A 27,942-nucleotide genomic window follows, 5' to 3' on the forward strand; every position below is an offset into this window, starting at 1 on the left:
TATGTTGTAACAGGGAGACAGCTAAGAGTGTCAGGAAGGTAGATCTCGAGGACCGAACTTGAGCACCCCTGCCTAAAGTGAACAAGGTACTGCGTTTATGGCATTATGTGGAATCAGAAGACTCACCTGGAGTCTGTCCTCTTTTGTAGACACATTGACTGAGTCTCGTTCTTTTCTCAAAAAGTCCTCTTAACTCATTTGGAAACTGTTTTATGTCATTAGTTTGGCCCTGGTTCGACATTTCCAGCTCTTCTGACAGACTAAATTAAAGCTGTTGCTAGAACAATTTTAAAAAGTCATAAACGGAGAGAATGAAAGAAAAATCACTTTGTTGCTAGGAGTAACTGGGAAAGTCAGTGTTGCCAGGTCCCAAAAGTCAAACAAGCAGCCATATGTAACATCAATCCCAAAGGAACACAATCTGCTGTCCCTAAAACGAAGAATTTTGTTGTACGCATACCCAAAATAATACTATAAAATAAACCCAAATCTAGGTCATGACAACATAAACAGCTGTAATTATTCAATGATATCTACGAATAAACACATATGAAATAACATTATCTGCGAATAATTATGTACAAATATTTCTTCATTTCCTATAGTTCTTCAAAAAAAAAAAAAAATCAGGGATTGTGACTGCCAAAGGACAAGCCTAAAATGCGCTTATTCTAAGTGGACCTGGCAACACCGGAATCAGGATGAAAAGACACCTTGGCGATGCGCTGCCGCTGCTTTTGCTCATTGGTTAATTTTTATCAACGGACTCGCCGTCGTTGTAGTCCAACACCCCATTGGTGAGATTTCTGGAAGAGGGCGCGTCACTTTACAACCCGGATATACAGCTCGTTTTCGTCTCGGAGAGGACTGCTGGTCTGTTATTCTTCAACAGGAATGGGTAAATAACTTTGTTGTGCGTTTCGAAAAGGCTATTCTGTTCAACAGATGTACTGTTTATCTTCTTAACACCAATATTTTCACAAAAAGCAGATGTACTGTGCTGCATGCTGCCTGTTTAACAGCAGGTTTCTGCATGTTTTGTTTTATCTGCACTGACTTCGCAAATACATTGTCGTTGTTACTCTGTATAGAGCAGGTTTTATGGTTATTTGCATTAAATGGAGAAATTAGCTTTTTATTTTTATATTTAACTGTTTGACAATCTGTTTATTACATTAACCCATTTAAAGACAGTTTAAACTATTTGGAACACTTTAAAACCAGTTCAGAAGCTAATATCTGGTTTAAAATTCATGTCAGTTTCTCACCAGCTGCGGGAGGGATCGCAGCCCACGGAGGGGCTGTGTTCTAAAGCGGTTCTGTTTGGCTCATCACACCCAGGGAACTGTGTCAAACTAACACCATCTTACAGGCAGCAAGCAGCATTTTGTTCATAAAAACTATTTTGTCGCCGTTAACAGGCTTGCGTTCAAAATGCTCATGAAGTTTGTCTGCTTTCATCCATTGCGGTGTTTTGTTTGCAGTAATTTAATTAAAGACGTTGCCGTTAAATGTGTCATACATATGCCGCTTTTCACACCGCAGTAGAGCCTTAAAAAAAAAAAGTGGTGTAAAAACATAGTTTAGATGCACAAAACGTGTCAAATACATGATCACGGTTAGGCAAATAAAGTAAGACATTATATTTATCTGCCCAATGGTTAGGCGTGTAATGCTCAATGTATGACTCATCTGCCCAACGGTTGGGCGAAGAGCCTTTGCCAATTGGAAATATCACTTCAGATTTCATTGTTCGAATAATGACGATGTTCAGATTTCTTTCATGCATCCACACAGTAAAGCTTCCATCTGAAATAGCTTAGACATCAGGATGGTTGCTGGATATCAGTATCAACCCCAGCTGGGCATTTACACGCAACCCCTCATTACAAATAGCGGTACAGCCGCTGAAAACAAACCGCTGTGAACAAATCCCATTTGTTGCAGTCACGTCGCTAATGCTGCATTTACACACAGGCCCGGTGCATTACGAATGTCATATTTCCATCATTCGTGGACATTCCTGGCATCTGAATAGGGTTCTTAACAGTGCGTGTCAGTTCGTGATATTCGTAAAGCATGTTTTTGGTTACCAAAAAAATCTTCCACGAATGTCATGATTCACACTCAGTTTGTAGAGTTCACAGCTGAGCGTGTCGGTACGTGGTGATTCGTAATAGAGCGTGACGGCTTTCATAGTGTATTCTTGATGGTTCTTGGAGCCCACACTGTCACTGTCGTGTCGTTACAAATCGACACGAAACCTGTCAAGAACTGACATGAATTGTCACGCGGCGTCACGTTTCACTGAGCACCACTACGAATCTGTTTTTTTTCTCACGTGTGCACTCACGATTGATATAAACCGTGCTGCACCACATTTATTCAGTTTCATTCCTGCAGTACGCCAAAGTGATGCTAAGTCGGCCAAGTCTCGTTCCAAACCAGAACCTGCACCTCCTGCTGATGCTCCTCAGTGCGCTCCTGCAGGTGTTCCTCCTGGTGTTCCACTTGCAGTCGTGCACATGACAGCATGAGCTTCCTCCAGTCTGAATCTCTCTATGGCATAGAGCCCAACTAAGCATGCAGTCACAAAGTTCTTCTGCTGTGGATTCATCTGGATGTTGTGGAGCAATCTGGAGCAATGTGAACTGTTCTGCAGCTGATGGTAGGATGACTATGGGGGGGGTGTGTGGAGCCAGTTCACCTGATTCGCAACAGATGTGTGACAGAATGTGACAATTTGCAATAGTGTGCAGCAGCATGCAACAGCACAGGACAATATTCCTGACCCTGCATAATTATTCGTGATAATTCGCCAGCGATTTGTGCCATTAATTGTAATGCGTGGTAACAGGTGGTGACAGCTCATGACACTTCTGCCCCGAATCATCAAATTCAATTCATATTTGAGATCAGCAGCCATGAATTTAGATTCATAGTATTCGTGGCTTGTCGTCGTCATGTGTAAATGCAGCAAAACCGGATGTGACATAGCTCCATTCCCATCTATAGCATGTTTATCATTGATACCCCCACAACTACTGGCCTTGGGTACAACTATTCTATCTCCACAAATGATGAAACAAGAATTAAAGCCACTTTTCTCAGTTTCCATCATTGACAATCCTGGGAAAAGTTTCAGTCTGTCAATGCCGGTGTTTTTTTTCCATCAGTATTGTCATGAATGTGTATATTGTGCACATTCAGTATGCACAGTAGACTATAAGCACTTGGTATTGAGATAGTGAGAGTGGAGCACAAGAGTAAATTTCAAGAGGAAGGAATGCTGGTTTGAAAATTTTTTTGTTTGGCCCACAGGTAGATCACAGAGTGTAATTCCTTCATTCATTTTCTATACCCGTTTATTCCAGTTAACTGTTATGGGGAGGTTGGAGTCTATCCTAGCAGTCTTAAGGCTAAAGGTCGGGTAAACCTGGACAGCCCAATAATCTATCATACGGTCACATATAGACAGAGCACTTTCACACCTTCACTCACATCTACGGTCAATTTCAAGTCTGCATGTTTGTGGAAGTGGTGGAAGGCAGAACACCCGAAGGAACCCACACAAACACGGGGAGGACATGCCAACTCCACACAGAAAGACCAGGTGGGAAGCTATCCCAGGACTTTCTTGCTGTGAGACAACAGTGCTAAATACTACTTCACTGTGTCGCCCACATCAGGAATAAAAACAACAAAAAAAACATTTCATTAACCTTTTCCTACCTGAGCCTGAAGGACCCAAAAACAAGAACATTTTGGGGTCAGACCCACTGACCTAGATTTTCTCCATATTATAAATTATTCTGTATTTAAAATGTCATCATCACAGGATATTTCCAAAACCCCATTCCTTTTATGCTGCGTTTATACATAGGCAGGACGTGTTACGAATGTCATTTTTTGTCATTCGTAGCACATTCCTGACATTCTTAACGTGACTTAATGCATCTGAATAGGTTTCTTAACAGTCCATGTAGGTGCATGATATTCATGAAGCATGCTTTTGGCTGTCAAAAAAATCTTCCACGAACGTCACGCACCACCCTCATTTCGCCTCATGTCGTGGAGTTCGCAACTGAGCGTGTTAATACATGTTGATTGGTGGTAATCCCTTAACAGAGCGTGACAGCATTTGTGGTTCCTGTTGATGGTTCTTGGAGTCCATACTGTCACGCGTTGTTACAAATTGACGCGGAGAAACTGTCAAGTTTTGACATGAATTGTAACGGTGCAGGGTTCTAGCTAGGATAAAATTTTAGCGTAGTGGTAATGTCGAGGGAGCGAAGCGACTGGGGGGGTGCAGAAGGGGGGAAGCTTTTGAAAATTCAAGCTAAAATTGGCCATTCTAGGGGAACCCAAAGGGGAAAAGCCAGGTACGACAGCCCAAGTCCCTCATCATGTCCAGAAGGCTGGGGAAGTGTGTTGAGTGGCAATCTCATTCTGGGTTAGCCAGTACATGGCCCTCAGTGAGGCAGTTGGAGTCTCGTGGACATTTTTAAGTCAGGACTTAAACCTACTTTTATCTCTTCTTATGAGTAGTTTTTATTTTGTTATGTTTTATTCTTTCACTTCTGTTTTTAATTAGGTATTTGAATTTTTGTATTTCTTTATTTCTTTTAATTTTTTTATGTTTTTATGTTATGCTGTTCTGTGTGATGCGCCTTGAGATGGCTTTTGTTGTAATTTGGCGGAATCACTTCTCTCACTTCTTTCGCACAATTAAACTCTGCTGCAGTATGCTGAAGGACAGTGACACCAAGTCGGTTAAGTCTCGCTCCAGTGCTCTTCAGCGCGCTCCTGCAGGTGTTCCACCTGCTGTTGTGCCTGATGTTCGGGAGAACGAGTCTGAGCCAGAGGAGAGCCGCATGCAGCCAGACATCTGGCTCTCTCCATCTCCTCCTCCTCCTTTCTGTGCCACTCTATGGCATAGAGCCCAACTAAGCATGCAGTCACAAAGTTCTTCTTCTGCTGTGGATTCATCTGGATGTTGAGGAGCAATCTGGAGTGATGTGAACTGTCCAGCTGCTGACGTTAGGATGAATATGGCTGTGCGGAGTCAATTTGCCTGATTCACAACGTGACAGAATGTAACGATGCGCTGTTACACGCAACAGCACGGAACATTATTATTGACCATGGGTAATGGTTCGTGATAATTCGCCAGTGATATGTGCCATTAATCGTAACGTGGTAACAGCTTGCAACAGCTCTTGAGGACCCCTGACAACTCTGCCCTGACTCATCACATTCATGATCAGCCACCAAGAATGTATTTTCAGTTTATTTTCTTTTAATTTATATAGCGCCACATCACAACAAAGTTGCCTCAAGGCACTTCACACAACTAAGGTTGAACCTTACCAACCCCCAGAGCAAGCACACAGGTGACAGTGGTAAGGAAAAACTCCCTCTGATAATTGAGGAAGAAACCTCAGCAGACCAGACTCAAAAGGGTGACCCTCTGCTACTTTACAAAACAATTCACCAACCGAATATACAAGTGTACTTTGTGGCATTCGTTACTTGTTGTGGTTATGTGTGAACGCAGCATTATTTCAACAGAGGCTAGTTATATCAGAAGGGGGACTTGAAAATAGATTTTTGTTTTTTTATTTATATTCTTTGAATATACATAGTGTTCAGAATAACAGTAGTGCTATGTGACTAAAAAGATTAATCCAGGTTTTTAGTATATTTCTTGTTACATGGGAAACAAGGTATCAGTAGATTCTCACAAATCCAACAAGACCAAGCATTCATGATATGCACACTCTTAAGGTTATGAAATTGGGCTATTAGTAAAAAAAAAAAAGTAGAAAAGGGGGTGTTCACAATAATATTAGCATTTGCTGTTGACGCTACAAACTCAAAACGATTATGTTCAAACTGCTTTTTTAGCAATCCTGTGAATCACTAAACTAGTATTTAGTTGTATAACCACAGTTTTTCGTGATTTCTTCACATCTGCGAGGCATGGAGTCAACCAACTTGTGGCACCTTTCAGCTGTTATTCCACTCCAAGATTCTTAACAACATTCCACAATTCATTAACATTTCTTGGTTTTGCTTCAGAAACAGCTTTTTTGATGTCACCCCACAAGTTCTCAATTGGATTTAGGTCCGGGGATTGGGCAGGCCACTCCAAAACATTCATTTTGTTGGTTTGGAACCAAGATTTTGCTCGTTTACTAGTGTGCTTGGGGTTATTGTCTTGTTGAAACACCTATTTCAAGGGCATGTCCTCTTCAGCATAAGGCAACATGACCTCGTCAAATATTTTGACATATCCAAATTCATGATTCATCCGATTCATGATACCTGGTTATGCGATATATAGGCCCAGCACCATAGTAGGAGAAACATGCCCATATCATGATGCTTGCACCACCATGCTTCACTGTCTTCACTGTGAACTGTGGCTTGAATTCAGAGTTTGGGGGTCATCTCACAAACTGTCTGCAGCCCTTGGACCCAAAAAGAACAATTTTACTCTCATCAGTCCACAAAATATTCCTCCATTTCTCTTTAGGCCAGTTGATGTGTTCTTTGGCAAATTGTAACCTCTTCTGCACATGTCTTTTATTTAACAGAGGGACTTTGCGGGGGATTCTTGCAAATAAAGTAGCTTCACACAGGTGTCTTCTAACTGTCACAGCACTTACAGTAGCTCCAGACTGTCTTTGATCTTCCTGGAGCTGATCAGTGGGTGAGCCTTTGCCATTCTGGTATTCTTCTATCCATTTGATGGTTGTTTTCCATTTCTTCCATGCATCTTTTTTTTTTTTTTTTTGGTCCATTTTAAAGCATTGGAGATCATTGTAGATGAACAATCTATAATTTTTTAAGTTTTCCCCCTCTCCAATCAAATTTTTAATCAAACTACGCTGTTCTTCTGAACAATGTCTTGAACGTCCCATTTTCCTCAGGCTTTCAAAGAGAACCATGTTCAACAGGTGCTGGCTTCATCCTTACATAGGGGACACCTGATTCACACCTGTTTGTTCCACAAAATTGACGAACTCACTGACTATCAAGGTTGGCCAGAAAATTGTCAAAACAAAGTGCTACACCCCTTCTGGAAGGAAACTTATTTGGAGGTGGGAGGATAGTAGTTGGGCATTATAAAATATTAGTTGATTAAACATTCAGTCAATTAGGAGGGGGGGGAAAATTCAGCAGCAACTATTCTGAACTTCTCATTCTTATTATTGTAACTTGTTTGCTTTATAGGAAAAAGTTGAAAACTTTTTTAACAAGACATCAAAATTTGATGGTTGGTGTTCTGACCAATTCCATTACCTTCCATTAATTTAGCTGACACATTTATGCAAAGTGTCAATCAAGCGAGTGATTGAAGGGGTAATTTAACATAAATGCTGTCTTACAATTTAAAGGAAAATTCAGCATAATGATAAATACCATGTTATACACACACAAACCACTGAATGATCATGCAATAATGTAATCAGTTAAAGGAAGAGAGAAAAGTCGTATATGGTAACGGCAAGTTAGTTCAAAGTTCAAAAGTTCAAAAAGGTTTATTGTCATATGTACAGTAAGAAACGTATTTCCCTGTGCAATGAAATTCTCTTCTTTGCTGCTCTCACCGGGTGTCTATAATAATAGTCAAAATAGGCATTAAAAAAAAAAAATGAAAATAATGTGCAAATAGCAAGATTCAAGTATTAACAGTTAACAGTAAGGTGCAGTAACAGTGTAAAGTGACCCCAGGGGGTCTGCTCAGTCCTTAGCAGCATTCAGCAGTCTGATGGCAGTGGGGTAGAAGAGTTTTGAAGCGGGTGGTTTTGCATTTCACACTCCTGAACCTCCGTCCTGAAGGCAGCAGTGTGAACAGTCCGTGTTGGGGATGTGTAGGATGTTTTATGATGGCGGCAGCTCTATTGTGGACTCTCCGATGGTAGATGCTCTGCAGAGATGGTAGTGGCGTCCTCGTGATCTTTGATGCGGTCTTCACTACTCTCTGCAGGCGTTTGCGGTCATTCACCGTTGAGCTACCATACCACGCAGTAATCGAGGTGGGTGAGAATGGACTCAATAATGCAGCTGTAGAAGTTGCTGAGATTCTTGGGTGACATGCCAAATTTCCTCAGCCTCCTCAGGAAGTACAGCCGCTGCTGAGCCTTCTTTACCACCTGTGTGGTGTTGAGTGTCCAAGTGAGGTCACTACTGATGTGGACCCCCAGATATTTAAAGCTGCTCACTCTCTCCACCTCGCGGCCTTGGATAGACAGTGGCTGATGAGGTTCCCTCTCCCTCCTCATGTCCACCATCATTTCCTTGGTTTTATCTGTGTTCAGGGTGAGGTTGTTGACTCCACACCATGTCACCAGGCCTTCCACCTCCCTCCTGTAAGCTGCTTCGTCTCCGCCAGTGATGCGTCCGATCACAGCAGTGTCGTCAGCAAACGTTATGATGGTGTTATCGGGGTGAGAGGCGGCACCATCGTAGGTGAAGAGGGTGTAGAGAATAGGGCTGAGGACGCAGCCCTGCGGGGTACCGATGTTGGTGGTGATGCTGGCTGAGGTCCTATTCCCAGTCTTGACAGACTGTGGTCTGCCAGTCAGAAAGTCCAGGAGCCAGTCACAGAGGGTGGGATGGAGTCCAAGGGCAGACAGTTTGTAGGTGAGTTTGTGAGGGATGACCGTGTTGAAAGCAGAGCTGTAGTCAATGAAAAGTACTCTGATGTAAGAGTCTTTATTTTCCAGGTGGGAGAGGGAGGCGTGTAGGGCAGCGGCAATGGCATCCGAAGTTGACCTGTTGTGCTTGTAAGCGTACTGCAGGGGGTCTGTGATGTCCGGTATGCAGCCCTGAATGTATGACAGTACCACTCTCTCGAAACACTTCATAATGATTGGAGTAAGTGCAACTGGCCTATAGTCATTCAGGCAAGATGGGGGGTTCTTCTTGGGGAGGGGGATGATGGTGGTGGTCTTGTAGCAGGTGGGAACAGTGCATTGACTGAGGGAAAGGTTGAAGATGGAGGTAAGAACGTCAGTCAGCTCGTTGGCACACGCTCTGAGGGCACGACCAGGTATGTTATCCGGGCCAACAGCTTTCCGGAGCCGAATACTCCTCAGTGCTCTGTGTACCTGGGCTGGTGTGATAACGAGAGGGGAGGAGGGAGGTTGGGCAGCCGAGGTGTGTGTATGATCTATGGATGTGGTACAGGTGGAGGTGGAGCTCTCAAAGCGTGAGTAGAACACATTGAGGTCTTCCAGGAGGCTGTCTGAAGAGCTGATGGTGGTGGTCCTGGAACCGGTTCTGAAGTCTGAGATGTGGTTCAGACCTTGCCACATCCTCCTGGGGTCAGCATTGGAGTAGAAGTTCTCTGTCTTCTCTCAATGCTGCCTCTTGGCCGCTCTTATGGCCTTCTTCAGTCTATATTGTGCGGCTTTGCGCTCAGCCTCGTTGCCAGATTTAAATGCAGCAGTGCGAGCACGCAGTAAGCGCAGTACCTCAGTATTAATCCAGGGCTTCTGGTTGGGGAACTTCTTGACTTGTATGGTGGGTATGATGTTCTCAACACAGGTGCTGATATACCCAGATACATACTCAGCATATTCTACTACGCTAACAGAAGAATCCTCCTGGATGGCCGCGGTTCTAAACACATCCCAGTCTGTTTTAGCAAAACAGTCCTGCAGAGTGCTCTCAACCTCTGGTGACCATAGCTGCACCTGTCTGGTGACAGGATTCGATTGTTTAAGTCTCTGTCTGTAAGCTGGGTACAGGAACAAAGAGATGTGGTCGGAGCTGCCAAATGAGGGGCGTGGTGCTGCCCTCAGAGCGCCACGGATATTACTGTATGCGTGGTCCAATATATTTTTACCCCTGTCGGAAGTGTCCACATGCTGGTAGTATTGGGGAGTACAGTCTTTAGATTTGCCCTTGTTAAAATCTCTGACGATTATGCAAACGGCGTCTGGGTGAGCGGTCTCTGTCGCGCTGATGACGTCATGCAGTTTACTGAGTGCTGTTGTGTAGTTAGCGCCCGGGTGGATATAAACAGCGGCTAAAATACACTGGTAAACTCCCTCGGTAGATAAAAGGGGCGACATTCCAGTAATAGAAACTCCAGATCAGGTGACCAGTATTTCTGTACAGTCCGAGCATTTCTACACCAAGAGTTATTTATATAAACACACACACCTCCTCCTGCGCTCTTACCGGAATCCGCTGTCCTGTCCCCTCGGAACAATGAATGTGTTTCCAGCTGAACGGCAGAGTCCGGGACGGTCTCTGTGAGCCAAGTCTCGGTGAAAATCAAAGCACAACACTGTCTAGTCTCTCTCTGTGCTGTAATCCTCGCCCGCAACTCGTCCAGTTTGTTTTCCAGCGACCGTAGTTAGCCAGCAGCAGGCTGGGGAGCGGTGGCTTACTCGGACGTGCCTTTAGCTGAACATGAAGCCCGCCTCTCTTACCCCGCTTCCGACGCCGCCGGCGGAGCACTTTCCTCGGGTCTGCGCCCTCACTTGGGGTCGAGGCTTTGGGGCCTTCCTGGGTGTTACGATGCTGGCGTTCCTCACGGACAATGAGCTGCAGTTCCGGTGGAATATATCCAGTAAAGACAGAGCTATGCAGAGCAATGTCCAATAATGCCTGCCTGTCATAGGTCTGTAGTGCATGAGATTTGGAAACGAGAGAAAACAAGCAAGAAAAAAGTATAAAAAGACTCAAAACGTGACATCCAGTGATGGAGCTAGCAACGACGGCTGTTGCCACGGTGGGCGCCATCTTTACAAGGGGTTGTAGTTAGGGGTGTTCGAGATGTTAAAGAGAAGAGGTACGCTTGGTAGAACAAGGTTTTCAAGAGCTAGTTACAATTAGAGAGGGACGTCCCGTTCTCATAGCATTTGGTACCTCATTCCACCATCAGGCGAGCACAAAAGAGAATCGTCTGGATTGCCTTGTGTGTACGGATGACTAGGGTGGTCCTCTACAGTATGCCAAAAATAAAAATGTGACTATTAAGTTGCTTCCTGACAGAAATGTTCATCTTGATGAGAAAATGTTTTATGCAATATCTTATTTGATACAACTATTCTAACCACTGCTGCACGCAGGGTGGAAATTACAGTGGTTGAGCATATTAGCAGAAACCAGCAATAGTAATGTACCTGTTCACAAATGAAATACAAATTGAAACACCAATACTTTCTCCCTTAACTGATCATACAGGAGAGATTTTAAAAAGTATCACATGTCAGTGTCCACCTATTTGGTGAAAACAGTCATGGGGAGTGGCGTTTGGTTTCCGGTTTTCTTCGCTTCCAGGAACTGCCGTCGATGCCATTCAAAAACTTGCAGCAGGTATTGGCGCTGCTGTCATCCTTCATTAGGATCTGATTGTAATCCTGGATAAGTGCAACTCCTTGCTCAGCAAAATCATTGACATTAACAGTGTTATCCAGGACCTGCTATGACGACTGGAATGACGGGTCATCCTCCCACTCTAAGGGGTCCTTGATGAGGAAGTCCATGTTGACGATGAATGCCTCAAAAATGCGACCTGAGGCAGATGTAACAAAATCGGCCACTAATAAACTAATGATACAGTCCATAACTCAAAATGCCACTTGCACATCACAAAAAACAGGGGCGGACAGCAGTGGTTAATATTTTTTAAATTTCATGAAATTTCACCCAATTTATTTTTTCCTCCTAAAGGAACCAAAACATGCAGAAGCACCTTGAAAAGTTGAAGTTTGTTTTTTTTTGGACCACCCTAATGGATGGCAGTGGTAGATGCTGCCAAAGTAGCCTTCTAATAACCATTGAAGTGGATGGGCACAGACGCTGTTGTTACTTTGTAAACAAGTAACTGTATTTCATTTTGCTATCATTCTTGACGGTTTCTTAATGTTTGCTTAGTTTTTGTAAGTTAGCATTTAGTTCAACTTCGTTCAACCAGCTGAATGTTTTCATAGAGTGCAGAAGCCAGTTTGTGACCGCTGCTGCTGCATTCATGTACCATTGGAATTTAAATCAAATCAATTTTATTTATATAGCGCCAAATCACAGCAAACAGTTGCCCCAAGGCGCCTTATATTGTAAGGCAAGACATACAATAATTACGGAAAAAACCCCAACAGTCAAAACAACCCCCTGTGAGCAAGCACTTGGCAACAGTGGGAAGGAAAAACTCCGTTTTAACAGGAAGAATCCTCCAGCAGAACCAGGCTCAGGGAGGGGCAGTCTTCTGCTGGGACTGGTTGGGGCTGAGGGAGAGAACCAGGAAAAAGACATGCTGTGGAGGGGAGCAGAGATCAATCACTAATGATTAAATGCAGAGTGGTGCATACAGAGCAAAAAGAGAAAGAAACACTCAGTGCATCATGGGAACCCCCCAGCAGTCTAAGTCTATAGCAGCATAACTAAGGGATGGTTCAGGGTCACCTGATCCAGCCCTAACTATAAGCTTGAGCAAAAAGGAAAGTTTTAAGCCTAATCTTAAAAGTAGAGAGGATGTCTGTCTCCCTGATCTGAATTGGGAGCTGGTTCCACAGGAGAGGAGCCTGAAAGCTGAAGGCTCTGCCTCCCATTCTACTCTTACAAACCCTAGGAACTACAAGTAAGCCTGCAGTCTGAGAGCGAAGCGCTCTTTTGGGGTGATATGGTACTATGAGGTCCCTAAGATAAGATGGGACCTGATTATTCAAAACCTTATAAGTAAGAAGAAGAATTTTAAATTCTATTCTAGAATTAACAGGAAGCCAATGAAGAGCGGCCAATATGGGTGAGATGTGCTCTCTCCTAGTCCCTGTTAGCACTCTAGCTGCAGCATTTTGAATTAACTGAAGGCTTTTCAGGGAACTTTTAGGACAACCTGATAATAATGAATTACAATAGTCCAGCCTAGAGGAAATAAATGCATGAATTAGTTTTTCAGCATCAGTCAAGACAAGACCTTTCTAATTGTAGAGATATTGCGCAAATGCAAAAAGCAGTCCTACATATTTGTTTAATATGCGTATTGAATGACATATCCTAATCAAAAATTACTCCAAGATTTCTCACAGTATTACTAGAGGTCAGGGTAATGCCATCCAGAGTAAGGATCTGGTTAGACACCATGTTTCTAAGATTTGTGGGGCCAATACAATAACTTCAGTTTTATCTGAGTTTAAAAGCAGGAAATTAGAGGTCATTCCATGTCTTTATGTCTGTAAGACAATCCTGCAGTTTAGCTAATTGGTGTGTGTCCTCTGGCTTCATGGATAGATAAAGCTGGGTATCATCTGCGTAACAATGAAAATTTAAGCAATGCCGTCTAATAATACTGCCTAAGGGAAACATGTATAAAGTGAATAAAATTGGTCCTAGCACAGAACCTTGTGAAACTCCATAATTAACCTTAGTCTGTGAAGAAGATTCCCCATTTACATGAACAAATTCTAATCTATTAGATAAATATGATTCAAACCACCGCAGTGCAGTGCCTTTAATACCTATGGCATGCTCTAATCTCTGTAATAAAATTTTATGGTCAACAGTATCAAAAGCAGCACTGAGGTCTAACAGAACAAGCACAGAGATGAGTCCACTGTCTGAGGCCATAAGAAGATCATTTGTAACCTTCACTAATGCTGTTTCTGTACTATGATGAATTCTGAAACCTGACTGAAACTCTTCAAATAGGCCATTCCTCTGCAGATGATCAGTTAGCTGTTTTACAACTACCCTTTCAAGAATTTTTGAGAGAAAAGGAAGGTTGGAGATTGGGCCTATAATTAGCTAAGATAGCTGGGTCAAGTGATGTTTTTTTAAGTAATGGTTTAATTACTGCCAGCTTAAAAGCCTGTGGTACATAGCCAACTAATAAAGATAGATTGATCATATTTAAGATCAAAGCATTAATTAATGGTAGGGCTTCCTTGAGCAGCCTGGTAGGAATGGGGTTTAATAGACATGTTGATGGTTTGGAGGAAGTAACTAATGAAAATAACTCAGAACAATCGGAGAGAAAGAGTCTAACCAAATACCGGCATCACTGAAAGCAGCCAAAGATAACGATACGTCTTTGGGATGGTTATGAGTAATTTTTTCTCTAATAGTTAAAATTTTATTAGCAAAGAAAGTCATGAAGTCATTACTAGTTAAGTTAAAGGAATACTCGGCTCAATAGAGCTCTGACTCTGTCAGCCTGGCTACAGTGCTGAAAAGAAACCTGGGGTTCTATTTTCTTCAGTTAGTGATGAGTAGTAAGAAAAGAATCCAAGCAAACTCAGCCGTTTGCTTGGATTCTTTTTATCTGTATGAGGGGTCATCTTCACTGGGCTCAGGCACCTTATATGGGTTCCAGAATTAATATGTTGTGTGGATACAATGAATTATTTTACCAAAAATAAAATGATAACCACGCTCCTGCCACAAGCAACTGCTGAATTTGAAACAACAAAAAGTCATGTAATTTCCAACAGTACTTGACCGCAGTGACAGCAGCAGCAATCTCCTCCTGTGTGCGGTGTTATTTTTTTTATTAAATGTAACAATATGAGTGTCAGAATGACAATCCAGCCTTTCTGTACATGTCACAACAGGTAGATGACTCAGATGATTATATAAAAAGCTGTTTTGGAAGGAAGAATTCACATTGTGGATCAGCTGCAGCTGGTTGAAATAACCACACATGGGGAGTCAATACACAGCATTCACACGTACTGATCAATTTACTGCTCTGATGATATATTCAGTCATCTTTACACTTCTATTTATTCCCCCTTTCAACAGGTTTCTGTTATAAATCAATATATATGGCTTAGAACATAATACAGTGATAAAGCAGTGACCACAGCACACCAGCTTTTTTTTTTTTAAATTGGAGCAAGATGGAGCGCGCAGCAAGTCATCAGTTTGAATCAGACAGTGAGGATTCTGATGATGAAGATGATACCCTCGTTGTCTGGACGAGCAACAGAGCAGGTGGATCCACCGACGTGCGCACAGATCTCCATAGTGGGTTGGATCATGCAGTTCTGTTTGCAGCTTCTCCAGGACTCAGGCGCTACAGAGCTCTGTCCCAGTGCCAAGTCCTTGAATGCAGAGCAGGATACAGGCACACACTGCTCCAAGCAGTGGCTCCAGGCGCATTTTTTTTAAAGCTTGGAGATCAATGTTAGCTTCGGTTTTGTTTTGTTCCCCTTTCATTTCTTTTGCGCTCTTAAGTCGCAGGCTATTCTGTGATAAAGCTCATTCGTTCACCTTTTCTTGATGATTTGTGACTTTACTTTTTTTCCCCTTCGTTCAGGAATTGTCGTATGCTGTGTGACCGGGCCATAAGGCACACCTTTGCAATAATCATGCTGTCTAATCAGCATCTTTATATGCCAAACCTGTGAGGTGGCAATGGAGAAGTGCTCACTAACAGTGTGAGTTCAGTGTTCAGTTCAGTGTATTTGTATAGCACCAAATCACAACAAAGCTGCCTCAAGGCACTTCACGAGTAAGGGGTATTCAATTCGTTCCAGAAACGGCTGAGAGGGTGCAGGTTTTCATTATAACCACCCACTCCACCAGGTGATTTCACTGATTAACTGATTCCATCTGCTCAAACCTCAAGCAGACCAGACCCACATGGGTGACCCTCTGTTTACACCATTCTAAAAGTTACAAGGTTTTTACAGATTGTACAAGAGTTTCATTACGAAACAGAAGAGCAACAAAAACAGAGTCCTTAATTGAAAATGCAGTAGAGTCCATCTTGGGTCTCTAATACATAGGCATCCATGTCCAGCACCAGTAGGCTGCAGGGCAGGACCTCCGGTCAATGGTGCAACAAGTGAGGTCAGTCCGCTTCCTGAGTGCAGGGCCAGGATCAGTCACTGGTGTTGTCAGTGCCTCGGACAGAGAGAAACAGCAGAATCAGCCGGCCAGAAATAACTGCACATGAGTCATTAATTCACCGCCAGTAAATCAACAAGGAACCAATGAGAATTCAAAGGCAGCTAGCCCCGTGCTTCACTAAACAGACCCAGAACTTTCACCATGCTCTGTCCTTGCCTTTGCTGCTTATCAAACTCAATCAATTATGGCTGTATGAGTGACCATGTGATCAGTGCAGCAGATTGAAAACCATCTGTACAATATTTTATAGGAATTTCTTCAAGGAAATCTGGTAATTCTCTATATTCAGAATTATTCATCTGTTCAACTTTGACATTTTTCTTTAAAATCAGTGTCTGTGTGCTGCACGATAATATAGTGTGCATGCGCATGCTGTGGGGAGGGGGGCGGCAGGGCAGTGAGGTGAAAGTACAGTTTGAAACATTTTGAATCAGATTGACTATCAGCAGGTACTTGGCACTGAAGCACTTGAGACGCATTAGAGGACGTCATCAGAACATTGCTATTTATGACTGCGTGTTCCTTCAAGAGCTGCTCTGCACAGAATTCCATAATTTCCCAAAATAATCCAGTGCCAAAGATCAAACCCTTCCATATTGAGATTCAAGGTAAAGTTGATCGTATTGATTTTCAAGACTCCTCACTTCATTTCTCTCATCCCAACCACCACAGCTCCACTCTTATCTGTCTCTGGGTTATATCTCTTTTTTCCCAGTGGCTTTGACTGCATTACTCTCACACTGTCTGCCAAAACTTAATCCCCACTCTGATTATCACATAATGCTCTTGCCTTATTATCAAAATGGAGCAGATTTGGGTTTTGTTTTTGTTAAAGACTGATGGGCATGAGCTAAAAAAAAAATTGAGATAATGCGGTTATGGAGATAATGTGTAGCAAATGATTGCATGAGACTGAAGTATAGACACATAATTCTGCGTGTGTTGCTAAACACTTAATATAATGAGCATGTTTTTAAAAGGAGTCACTGAGGCAGAATTGGGATGTGATCTCACTCTGGGGTCATACGGTCATTTTTTTTACAGTTTCCAGATGAAGGCATGTGGTAATGGTTGTATTTTTAGTTGTAGTTTAGGTATCAAATTAAAATGCCTTTGCTGTGTGGCCATGGAGTGTTGGTTAATGTTGGGAAATTAAGCAGCACAACCGACAGGTATAGGTTCTGTTTTTATAATCATCCTGTAAATAGGACTTTATTTAATAGTTACAGCTTCTATTTCCTATTCAAAGGGAAGCGGGGCAGTTTTCATTATCAACAAATTCAAATAAAATCCACGTTTATTTCTAAAGCAATTAAAAGAAAAACAAACAATGGACTTTACATTTAAACAGAATTAAGATTAAAACAGTCAACCAGAAGTGGGACAAAGTCACTGTCAAGTCAATCAATCAATCAATTTTTTTTATATAGCGCCAAATCACAACAAACAGTTGCCCCAAGGTGCTTTATATTGTAAGGCAAGGCCATACAATAATTATGTAAAACCGCAACGGTCAAAACGACCCCCTGTGAGCAAGCACTTGGCTACAGTGGGAAGGAAAAACTCCCTTTTAACAGGAAGAAACCTCCAGCAGAACCAGGCTCAGGGAGGGGCAGTCTTCTGCTGGGACTGGTTGGGGCTGAGGGAGAGAACCAGGAAAAAGACATGCTGTGGAGGGGAGCAGAGATCGATCACTAATGATTAAATGCAGAGTGGTGCATACAGAGCAAAAAGAGAAAGAAACAGTGCATCATGGGAACCCCCCAGCAGTCTAAGTCTATAGCAGCATAACTAAGGGATGGTTCAGGGTCACCTGATCCAGCCCTAACTATAAGCTTTAGCAAAAAGGAAAGTTTTAAGCCTAATCTTAAAAGTAGAGAGGGTGTCTGTCTCCCTGATCTGAATTGGAAGCTGGTTCCACAGGAGAGGAGCCTGAAAGCTGAAGGCTCTGCCTCCCATTCTACTCTTACAAACCCTAGGAACTACAAGTAAGCCTGCAGTCAGAGCGAAGCGCTCTATTGGGGTGATATGGTACTACGAGGTCCCTAAGATAAGATGGGACCTGATTATTCAAAACCTTATAAGTAAGTGTCTCAAGTCAGCTTGCAAGCAATGGGGGTCATTGTGACTTGAGACTTGCCGATTCATGACTTGAGAGCGACTTGCTGGTGACTTTGTCCCACCTCTGCAGTCAACAGACAAAAGAAATGCCCTTACAGCTCACTGGAAATTGCTAAAAGATAAGTCAGGACCTATATAATACTTCTTCCCCTTTCTTTGGGGGATAGATTATTTCCTGTTTATTATTTAACAAATTCAAGAAATATCATTCCCATTGTTGCTGTACTTCATATTTCCATTGACAGATTGCTTTTGTGGAGCTAATCATCACATGCAGCTATTAGTTGATGAGCTTGTATACGAAGAGTGAATGAGTTCAGTGGTATGAATATTTCATGAGGTGAAAGCTGGAACATACCATTCAATGAGGCGAAGCCTTGTTGACTGGTATGTTCCAGCTTTCACCTCATGAAATATTTGTACCATTGAAAGAATGTAAAAACATTCATCATTTGTTTGATATAACTGCTAAAATAGATCCTTGTCATTTGATATTATATTAAATTATAAACAACAGAAAGGGATTTATATTTTGTTGTTCCACTGCTGCTAAAGTCAAAATTGTGATAGTGCTGCTGTGCACTGACGTCGGACTTCCATTTAAAAAAAAGACTGAGTAGTTCCTCAGTGCAGCCCAAAATCACGTCAGCTTTTCATCTGAACAGCTCTTCATGCATCCAGACGGCTTACAGCGGAGTGGATTGTGTGTGTGTGTGTGTGTGTGTGTGTGTGTGTGTGTGTGTGTGTGTGTGTGTGTGTGTGTGTGTGTGTGTGTGTGTGTGTGTGTGTGTGTGTGTGTTACAAGAACTAGCACCATCAGTTAGCTCAATCAAATTATCGTCTCACTTGTGTCGGTGTCCCGCGTATGTCCGCTCACACAACCAGGTCAGCGCTGTGCGTGCATGTACTACAAAAAAAAAAAAGGACTGTGTACTCCTCAGTGCAGTGGAAAAAAAAAAAAAAAATCATGTCACAAATTAGTCCAGCATTTCATTCTAACTTCCTGCAAACAGCCTCCAGACAGCTTGCAGCACAGTAGATTTGTTTTGTGTGTCGTGCACGCACGAGTGTGCATTTGTGTGCGCTATGGTACAAAACATATGGAGCCAAATTTGCACTCTGAATGAAACTGCACTCTAAATGCAACGCAACACAAATGGGACCATTTGTGTTGGGGCAATGACCGAGGGTGAATATCGGTCATTGCAGGCGACTGGGCATGGACGTCGGGCCTCTGAAAACGCCTCCAAAAGCATGTTATTGTATTAGTAATTGTCTGATAAAGATTCGAAAAAAGTATAGTTTGGACTGTCTGACTGAATGTTATGGGGTAAAAACGGCAAAAATGGTGACAGTGGTCAATTTCAGTTTGTACAGGGATCAAACGTTAAAGTTGCTCCAATTTTAGTAAAAGGTGATGCAAATTATTGGTTATGATTACAGCTACCACCTTTTTGTCTAGGCCATGATATACTGAGGGTGGATTGTCAGTGTTGTTTAATACCCTTAAGTGGTACAGAAAATCTTCTTGGCCTATGGTCTATATGTTGTAACTGCAAGGTGAAACATTTTTATTGAATTTTCTAAAATGAGTACCAGTCTAATGTTACCTGATCTGTCGAAAATGGTATAGTTTGCATGTGAAAAAGCTAGTTTAGCAAGCCCATGTATCGGCTAGATTAGTGCATTTAGCATATTTGCTTTTTCAGGCCTTAGCACATAAGTTAAAATTTACATCAAGGGAATGTATTTGGATTTTTTTGTTGTTGCTGTTTTTGTTTGTTTGTTTTGCTTTTTTATAAATCAGCCAACTGCAAAATATGTGGGGTTTTTGTAACATTTTGTACTTCAGTATTGCTGGATTTTATGGTCTTAGATAGTGATTACATAATATAGCTAAACTTAACAATTTAACTAGATTCAGTCACTTCCTTGGGGAAATCTATTGATGAATCCATGTCAGTTATGTAGAAAAACTGAAATTCACCAAAAAATATTGCAGCTAAAATCCAAGTATGACTGTTGCATCAACATTCTATACACCCAAATATATTTTAATTGTTACACAGATAATGGCAGATTTTTTTAATCACTTTGTTGTGCACAAAATGAATCAAATAAATACCCCTTGGGATATAATTTATTTGCAGGTTATGAAGTGGTGTTCCTTCACAGACTCCTTTAGAAAGACACAATTTCAGTTCTCATTTATTTTTTCCACTTTCACTGTGGTTCTCTGACATTTAAATATTTCATGACTTGTGTTTTTCCCCCCAATGCCCTGTATTTATTAGTCATACAGCCTAAGCATACTCAACCTTCATTTAATTCTTTTAAATAATTTACCTTCTGAGCAAACTGGATTAAGGAGAGCATCTGTGTGTGTCAAATGTGCTACTGTAACTTTTTTGTTTTTAAGCATTAAGATGGCCCTCACCCCGTGGCTCGGAGGAGTCGTGGGTGATTAGACAAAGAGGAGAACCTTGATAAAGCATTAGTGTCTGAGGTGCACACTCATACACAGCCTGAAGACCCCTCTGTGCATTTGCACACATTCATTTTTCATGAAACAGACTCATAACAATTAGTCTGGTTACTGCCGGGGTAATCTTAGTGTCCCCATAATGCCTGTAGTCTGCTGCATGACATCACTCTCTTAAAAGTTCTGAATCTGACAATCTCATCCATTTTCATGGTGAGGACATTAGCAGGCCTTTGGCTAATAGGCCTGCACTCGTTCCTGGCGGAAGGAAGGGCAGTAAAGTGACGTAAAGGGATTGGGGGGAAAAAATAACCCAAGTCTGGATTTCTCTGAGAAATATATTTATTTTTGCTTTTACACAAATTAATTTACACAAGCAACAGTGAGAGATGAAAATTTGAAGTTGTCATCCAGCATGTTTTGCCAGTGCATCGCCCATTTCACACTACAGGTACCATAGGAAACCAAGTGAACGCTTACATATTATTTCAACAAATATATTATGCTAACAGCCATAACTAAGTGATTACGAATTTCAGCAGTCCCATGCCAGGAGCTAAATTGAGACATTTGGCAGAACATTTTCCAATTGGAATAGACTAGCATAGACTGTGAGCGGCTCCTGAGTGCCTTATCCACGAACAAAAAACATCCACCCCATCTTTGGAATCCTATACTAAACTCCTGTCTCTCCCACATAGACCCCAAGACAAAGGTGTCACCATCATTTGTCTGTAGACAGTTCCCTGGATGACAATGCCTAAAATGTGGGTGTGTCACATGTGGTTTTGTAGTGTGCACTCCCTTTTATTGTGACTGTCACCTTCAAGGTCAGTTCCAAAGGAGAGTTTTGTGTCTTTTCCTCTACCTCATTTTTTTTCCCCTCCTTACTATCTATGCCCTCTGTTTTTCCTTCATTTCATTGGTTGACAGCAGTTAAAGGTTTCCAGTTGGGGACTGATGTATTGGCATTTTTTGCATACCTCTATGCATCAGTCTTCTGTTGACTACCTGTCATTTTAGCTTGTTGTTGAGATGACTGAAAACTCGGTACAACTATGAGGTTTCGGTCTGTTTGCTTTTGTCGCCCATGTTCGTCTTTCTCACACTGATCGGAGCTCAGATTGCCTTGAAGCAATACTGCAGTGTGTTCCCATTTAGATTGGGTATTGTTGTCTGTAAAGGTGCCAGTTGGCACCGACTCAGAGCGCCGTGTTTGTCGAAACAAGAAGCACAGGTGAAGAAGACTAGAAAAGAAAGAAGAAAAAAGTCTGGCCTAATCAAAAGTTGGATTGTTGAGTATTTTATACAGCTGTGATAGAAAATCAGGACCTTTTCGGTGATTCTTGGTAAACGTGTTCTGGTTTTGCCAAGAAAGAGGGCATTCTGAGTATTGTAATTTATTGTAGTCATGTACTGTGTGGAGCAGGGGCATCATCTTTGACTTCCTCCCAGGGAAAACTGGTGTTCGTCAAGGGTTTGTACTGGCTTCTACAAAGTTCCATGCTTGCATGGACTGGGTGTTGGGTAAGGTTGCAGAAACCGTTGGCAGAGATGCCTTTGTTGGGAAACTAATATTTACAGACTTCAACTGGTGTGATCTTTGCAGAATCAATGGATGTTCTGATTGCAGCACTTGAAGCTGAGTGAGGAGTCTGAGTGCCTGACTTTGTGATTCTCCTGGATCAAGACTGAGTTCTGGGCTTTAAATGACTTCATGGACTTGGTCATTAGCTGTGTATATATGAAAATTCAGTAAGGTATATCTTCTATTATACATTCCAAATATAAGGTGGAACTCTACGAGTGTATACTAAGGTACATCTAAATTAAAAAAAAAAAAACTAGAGCCACTTAGGTGCCTGGTCTTGAGAACCAGGGATGGTAAGCAGTGAAAGTGTCAAATTTACAAGATCATCCTCAGCAGTGATATTCGTGTCTTTGGGTCTTTGGCCAGGTAAAGTGCTGCCTGAGAAGAACTTATGGACTTGTGAGGTTGCTGGACAAAGGTGTTTCATATTGCTGATACCTTTACAGAAAGACAAAGGTCCAAGTTTTGTTTTTGGTTGGGGGAGTATTTGTGCTTACAGTCTTACTGTATGGTGTGAAGATCCTTGGGTTCCATGTGGCCATGTGGTTTGTTTCTGGGGGCATAATCCATCAAGCATGCAGGTGTATCAGTATTGAGGACCCGATACGATTGGCAAAGGTCAACAAGCCACCCATGTTTCACCTGACTGTGTGTGGTCAATGGATGGCTGCTTTCTTAAAGTTGATATGGATTGTCTGTCTCGGTGGTTGCTATCCAGGACCTTGTGTGGTAGACTGACATGACACACAAAGCTCTCAAGTCTCACTCATTCGGAGTGAGACTTGCGCTTTAAAACGGTCCTGTCAGGTCTCACGCCGAGTGTGTGAGACTCGATATGTCACGCTCTCTTGCTAATGCATGACATTCCTGCACTATGACATGCAAGACAAGATTTGGCGGAAAATAACTCCTTGAGTGTATCTCAACTTGAGAACTCTGGACACATGACACCATCCCATGTTCCTAAATCTGTACCAAACATGTAAATTTTTTCCTATATTTCACCCCCATGCCTGCTTTAAAACCAAGAACATTCCCCGAGTAGACCACATGAGAGTTGATGGTTTTATATTCTGAGTTTATCCTCCACAAAACAAGCGCTGCCACCTGTGTTTCATACGACAGCGGGACTCTAAACACTGCCATTGACTGAGACTTTTGACTATTACATAAGAAACATGGATTTCCAGCTGTCCACAGTAAAGGCCCTGTAAATTCAAATGGTTAATTTTTATAGGCAGCTCAGCATTGACTGAAGTGTCTGCTTGTTATATATTTGGCAAGTGCTGCAAGTCTGAAGGGAGGCTGTCAATAGCAATCCCAGCTATTGATATGTCAGTGGGCAGGAGATGTTACTTGGCCCCCGACTCCAGCATCCCTCTGATCCCTCTACATCATAATTACATTAATATTGACAGACCCTTGACAATAGTCACATTACTATTGATAGGTGGCTGTCAATATTGTGTTTCCCCAAATAAAACATATTCATTCATAACATGTAAACTGCTCGATAAAAGGCTTTGAAAAGAATATTGGACCCGGCCAAGCTTACTCTCCCGTGAGGGCTGCTGCTGCTGCTGTGATGGGGATTTCCACCACCTGCGAGTGGCTCTATGGACTGATGGATTAACTTGGTTCTGTATTCGAGCACTGCATATAACTTGACACGCAAGCAGGCACATAATCTGCACAATTTCTCCCATCAAGTGAAAACTTTCAGATTAAACTAAACAAATGGAGCCTGTTTATTGGTTGGTATACACATTCAGACCCCTCTCCCCCCACACACCAGCCTCCTATTTTAATCCAAATTCTACTTCCGTCACAGGCGAGGGTCTAGTCACTGCACGGCAGCATTTCAAATACAGCTCAAAGAATTTGTCACACCTGCTTACTTCAGTGTGAATTCACTCTTTTTTTCATTCATTTGCTAATTCTAACTTAGTTTGGACCGTGTATCCAGCATCTATTGAAACATCATGAATACACAGCTGGTCCTGTGCTCCACAGTAAACTAGAGCTTTTACCACCGCATATTAGAAGGAGCCCCCCCCCCACCAATCGTTTCAAGAAATGTCGAAAAGTGACCATCATCGTTCTATTTTTTTGTCAAAACTGCCATATTTACCCAGCAGAAATCTCTTTTAAAGCTTCGTGACAAATCCTGTTCAGTGAGACACAAAAGCCACTGTCAGAAAAGGCCCCTCTCTCACTCTGTGGCCCTCTTGCTCTGTCTCTCCATTCGTTAGTTAGTCCTCAGCTTCTTGAGCGTTTCATTTGAGGAAAGGGCAGGTAAAACTGGCAAACTGAACACTTTGGAAACGTATGCAGCACAGAAAAAAAAAAAAAAAGCTCAGATGTCACAATGGTGAGATCCCATATGGAGTAGACTTCAGGGTGGGGGGGGGATTGTTCCACATTTGGCAGATGTTTACGGCACACCAGAAACTGTGCCGTTCGCCTAATCCCAAGTGATGTGATTTGTACACACACTCCTATCTCCAGAGGGAGCAGGAACCAAGCACCCTGGGCTTTGACATGAGCGTGCATGTGTGTGCGTGCGTGCACATGCACACACCCGTGCATGGGATTCTGTGTGTTTATACACTGGAGAGAGCAGTCTAAGACCCCCTGCTCCTCTGCATTGCACAGCCAAAGGTTGCATTAAGGACGGGTTTTACATGTGAAAAGTGATTTCCGCTTCTATGTACAAGGGGGGGGGGGGGAAAAAAAAAAATCACCTTCCTAACAGGATGGGCTTCACCTCGAAGGCCCCAATTCCTCCCACTAATAGAGTTCATCTTTTTTAGTTTGGGCCACTGTATGTATTTTTACAGTTGCTAATTAAATATGCACAGATAACACAGTATAACCAGTCCATCACCACCTCCCAAAAGTAACCATCTGTTTGTCACAGCCAATTGCTCCTCTACACTGAAACATACAGAGACACTTCTCATGGCTGAGTCCAGTAAGTGAGTGAAAGCCTGGATATTCATCTTGACCCAGCATAGCCAGAAATCCAGACACATCTCATCACAATGTGGATGAGGGGTTGGATTTTGACACCCTGAAAACGAGTATCACTTGCATGGTGAGAGAAGGCCGGGACATTTTGCCCATATACCATGTGTGTCTGGGCATGGTCCAGCATGCAGGTGCCTCAGTGTTGAGGATTCCAGTGGCTAGAGAAGGCCAAGGTTGATGCCCATATTCCACCAGGCTGCAGCATGTAGATAGTTATGTTCATGCAATGGAGATGGACTGGTAGTCTACGTGGGTGGTTGGCATTCAGGATTCAAGGTGGTTCTGTAGTGTGTTGGATGTAGTGTCACCTCCTAGACTTAGTCATTAGGCTCATACTAGTTATAGCTGAATGGGGTGCACGTCAGTGGCAGTGTCTCAACTCGCCTTAACCATGAAGTTTGACTGATTAATCTTTTTTTTTCCAGCAGGTTCGCAAAGTGAGGACAACTACAAAATGACAAGTGGAAATTCTGGTTCAGAGACTGTTGACATTCAGACCCCTGTACTGCGCATCAGTCAGTTGGATGCCTTTGAGTTGGATTCCACCCTTGAGCAGCTTCTGTGGACCCAGTTCTCCAAGTGTTTCCAGAACTTCCGCCCGGGCCTGCTAACTCCAATAGAGCCTGAACTGAGAGCTCTGCTGCACCTTCTCGTGTGGAGATTCACTCTTTATTCAAATAGTGCCACAGTGGGCCAGTCTTTACTCAGCCTGCGCTACCACAACACCCTTTCCTCATCTCTCCACTACAGGCCTTTGTCACGTCGGCAGAAGTTGTATCTTGCCTTGCTCACCGCAGGCCCCCGCTGGTTACAGGAACGCTCCCACAGCCTGCTGCGATGGTTTGGATTAGGTCCAGGGGGAGCGGTGACTGAAAGTGATGTTGGGTTCCAACAAGGTCTCAGAAATTGCCTGGCCCTTGTTTCTGGCATTGCCCAGATTGCAAGTCTCATCAACTTCCTTGTGTTCCTAAGGAAAGGTCATCACCCTGTTCTGGCTGAACGCATCGTGGGAGCAAAAGCAGTTTTCAGCCAACCCAATGTGGTTCGGGATGTAAACTACCTGTATATGAACAGGGAGCTGCTGTGGCACGGCTTTGCAGAGTTCCTCATTTTTATGATACCACTTCTTAACAGCATGTCACTGAATGCAAAAGTCTGTTCATTTCTATTTGGAAGAAAGACGGCCAGTAAGGAGAAAACAAAAGATGGAAAAGGATTGTGGAAAGAGTGTGGCATATGTGGAGAGTGGCCAACAATGCCTCATGTGCTGGGCTGCCAACATGTTTTCTGTTACTACTGTATCAAAAGCCACAGTATGGCAGATGCTCACCTCACGTGTCCTAAATGTGGTGCAGAGGCAGGGCAACCTGAGCCAGTCAGACTGCAGGTGGAGATGAGTGACAAGTGATGATACAGAAAACTGAACATTTTGTGTTGCAAGTTGTCAATTAAACAGAGAGTTGATAAGCTTTCAGGCTGCAGCTATCATTTATTTCCACAATCAAGTGTTCTATTATGTTCCACCAAGCAAACACGATTTTGGTGGGGGAAAAGTCAAGAGCACCATCCACCCAGAGTTTCATCTAGACAGTTGTAAGCAGATGCCCATGGGTGTTAGAGGATATGGTGATACATTTTTCTGATTCTGCACAGTACGACTACATTCATGGACAAGGCGAAAGTACTACTACTAGTACTACTAACGTCCCACCACTACTACTTGGAGAAATGTGTGTCCGAGAATCTGTTCATACATTTCCACCACGTCCCAAAGCCATTGGGCCCCAAACTAGCCCCAACATGACTAATGATGAAGTTCCAATGGGGGAGACCACTAAAGCAACATTGAACTGATTTGCATATATTAGGTAACGGCTGCAGTGAGCACAAGACTTCAGAGCACACCTTGTGTACCAGAATGACCTCACCATTTCAGAGCACAGAATTATACCCAGAGCGTTGAGGAGGTACTGCTTCGCAGCTTCTTCTTATGACTGCAAGGTGTGCATACATTCTTGTAATAATATCAGTCAGCGATTATTTGAAAATAAGCCCTTAAATGGCATCGGAGGTCTAGCTTTAAATTACCTTAAAGACTACACAGATGAGGGAAAATAGTTGTTTTTTCATATATTATTTTGCATTGAGACTTTTTGTACAACAGGCTTTTGTTATTCAAGACTTCTTAGAACCAATATGTATGTTGCAAAATATGACAACACTTTTGATTGGGGCTGTTGCAGTTAAAGTACCAAACTGGAAGCTCACTTACATCAGATGTTTTTAGTTAGATTTGACCCTCTGACTTCCAGTTATCTTAATAAATAAATGTGATTAATTTTCACATACCAAGTTTGTACTGTAGATGTGGAGCAGATCAGAGTATTATGCTCTACATAGAGTATTAAATGTTTCCAGGGATGCTCTGAAACTTTTTATCTTCCAACATAGTTGAAAATAATCAACCATCACCCTGCAAAAATGTTATTCCTTGATGTAAAACAGTGCGCTTTACTTTGATTCTAAGAACTATATATATATATATATATATATGCGCTCAATGAGGTCAGAATTACTGACAGCCCTGAATTTTAAGTACTAAATTAAATATGTTCAGAGCACACTAGGATTTAAGTACTAGAAAACTGATCAAATTGAAGCTCACTTGTAGCTCAAATTCATAGCGTCTGCAACAAAAGAGAAGTCAAATGTAAGAATCACTGCAGAATTTGTTGCCATTTTGCATTTTTTTCCACATTGTCCCAACCTTTGTTGTAGAAATTTGCCGACTTTGCATTTATTTCAGAGCACTTTATAGATTCTATACTTAAAAATACAGTAATAA

The 27,942-nt window shown here is 42.4% G+C and overlaps 1 protein-coding gene across 3 annotated transcripts; it reads left to right on the plus strand.

The window, feature by feature from the left end:
- The first annotated feature begins 835 nt into the window (after window positions 1-835).
- pex2 (peroxisomal biogenesis factor 2) lies at window positions 836-26,519 on the plus strand. Of its 3 annotated transcripts, none has more exons than XM_034163912.1 (2): window positions 836-898; window positions 25,523-26,519. In XM_034163912.1, exons 1-2 carry the CDS (start codon window positions 895-897, stop codon window positions 26,503-26,505), a joined length of 987 nt encoding a protein of 328 aa, XP_034019803.1. In that variant the 5' UTR covers window positions 836-894; the 3' UTR covers window positions 26,506-26,519. The 3 variants fall into 3 exon arrangements, with proteins under 3 accessions (XP_034019803.1, XP_034019859.1, XP_034019923.1); XM_034163968.1 differs by having other exon boundaries at window positions 840-898; window positions 25,526-26,519; XM_034164032.1 differs by lacking the exon at window positions 836-898 and adding an exon at window positions 20,425-20,586 and having other exon boundaries at window positions 25,526-26,519.
- Window positions 26,520-27,942: the final 1,423 nt, after the last annotated feature.

The sequence above is a fragment of the Thalassophryne amazonica genome, chromosome 1 (genome assembly GCF_902500255.1).
Source record: "Thalassophryne amazonica chromosome 1, fThaAma1.1, whole genome shotgun sequence".
NCBI lineage: Eukaryota > Metazoa > Chordata > Actinopteri > Batrachoidiformes > Batrachoididae > Thalassophryne > Thalassophryne amazonica.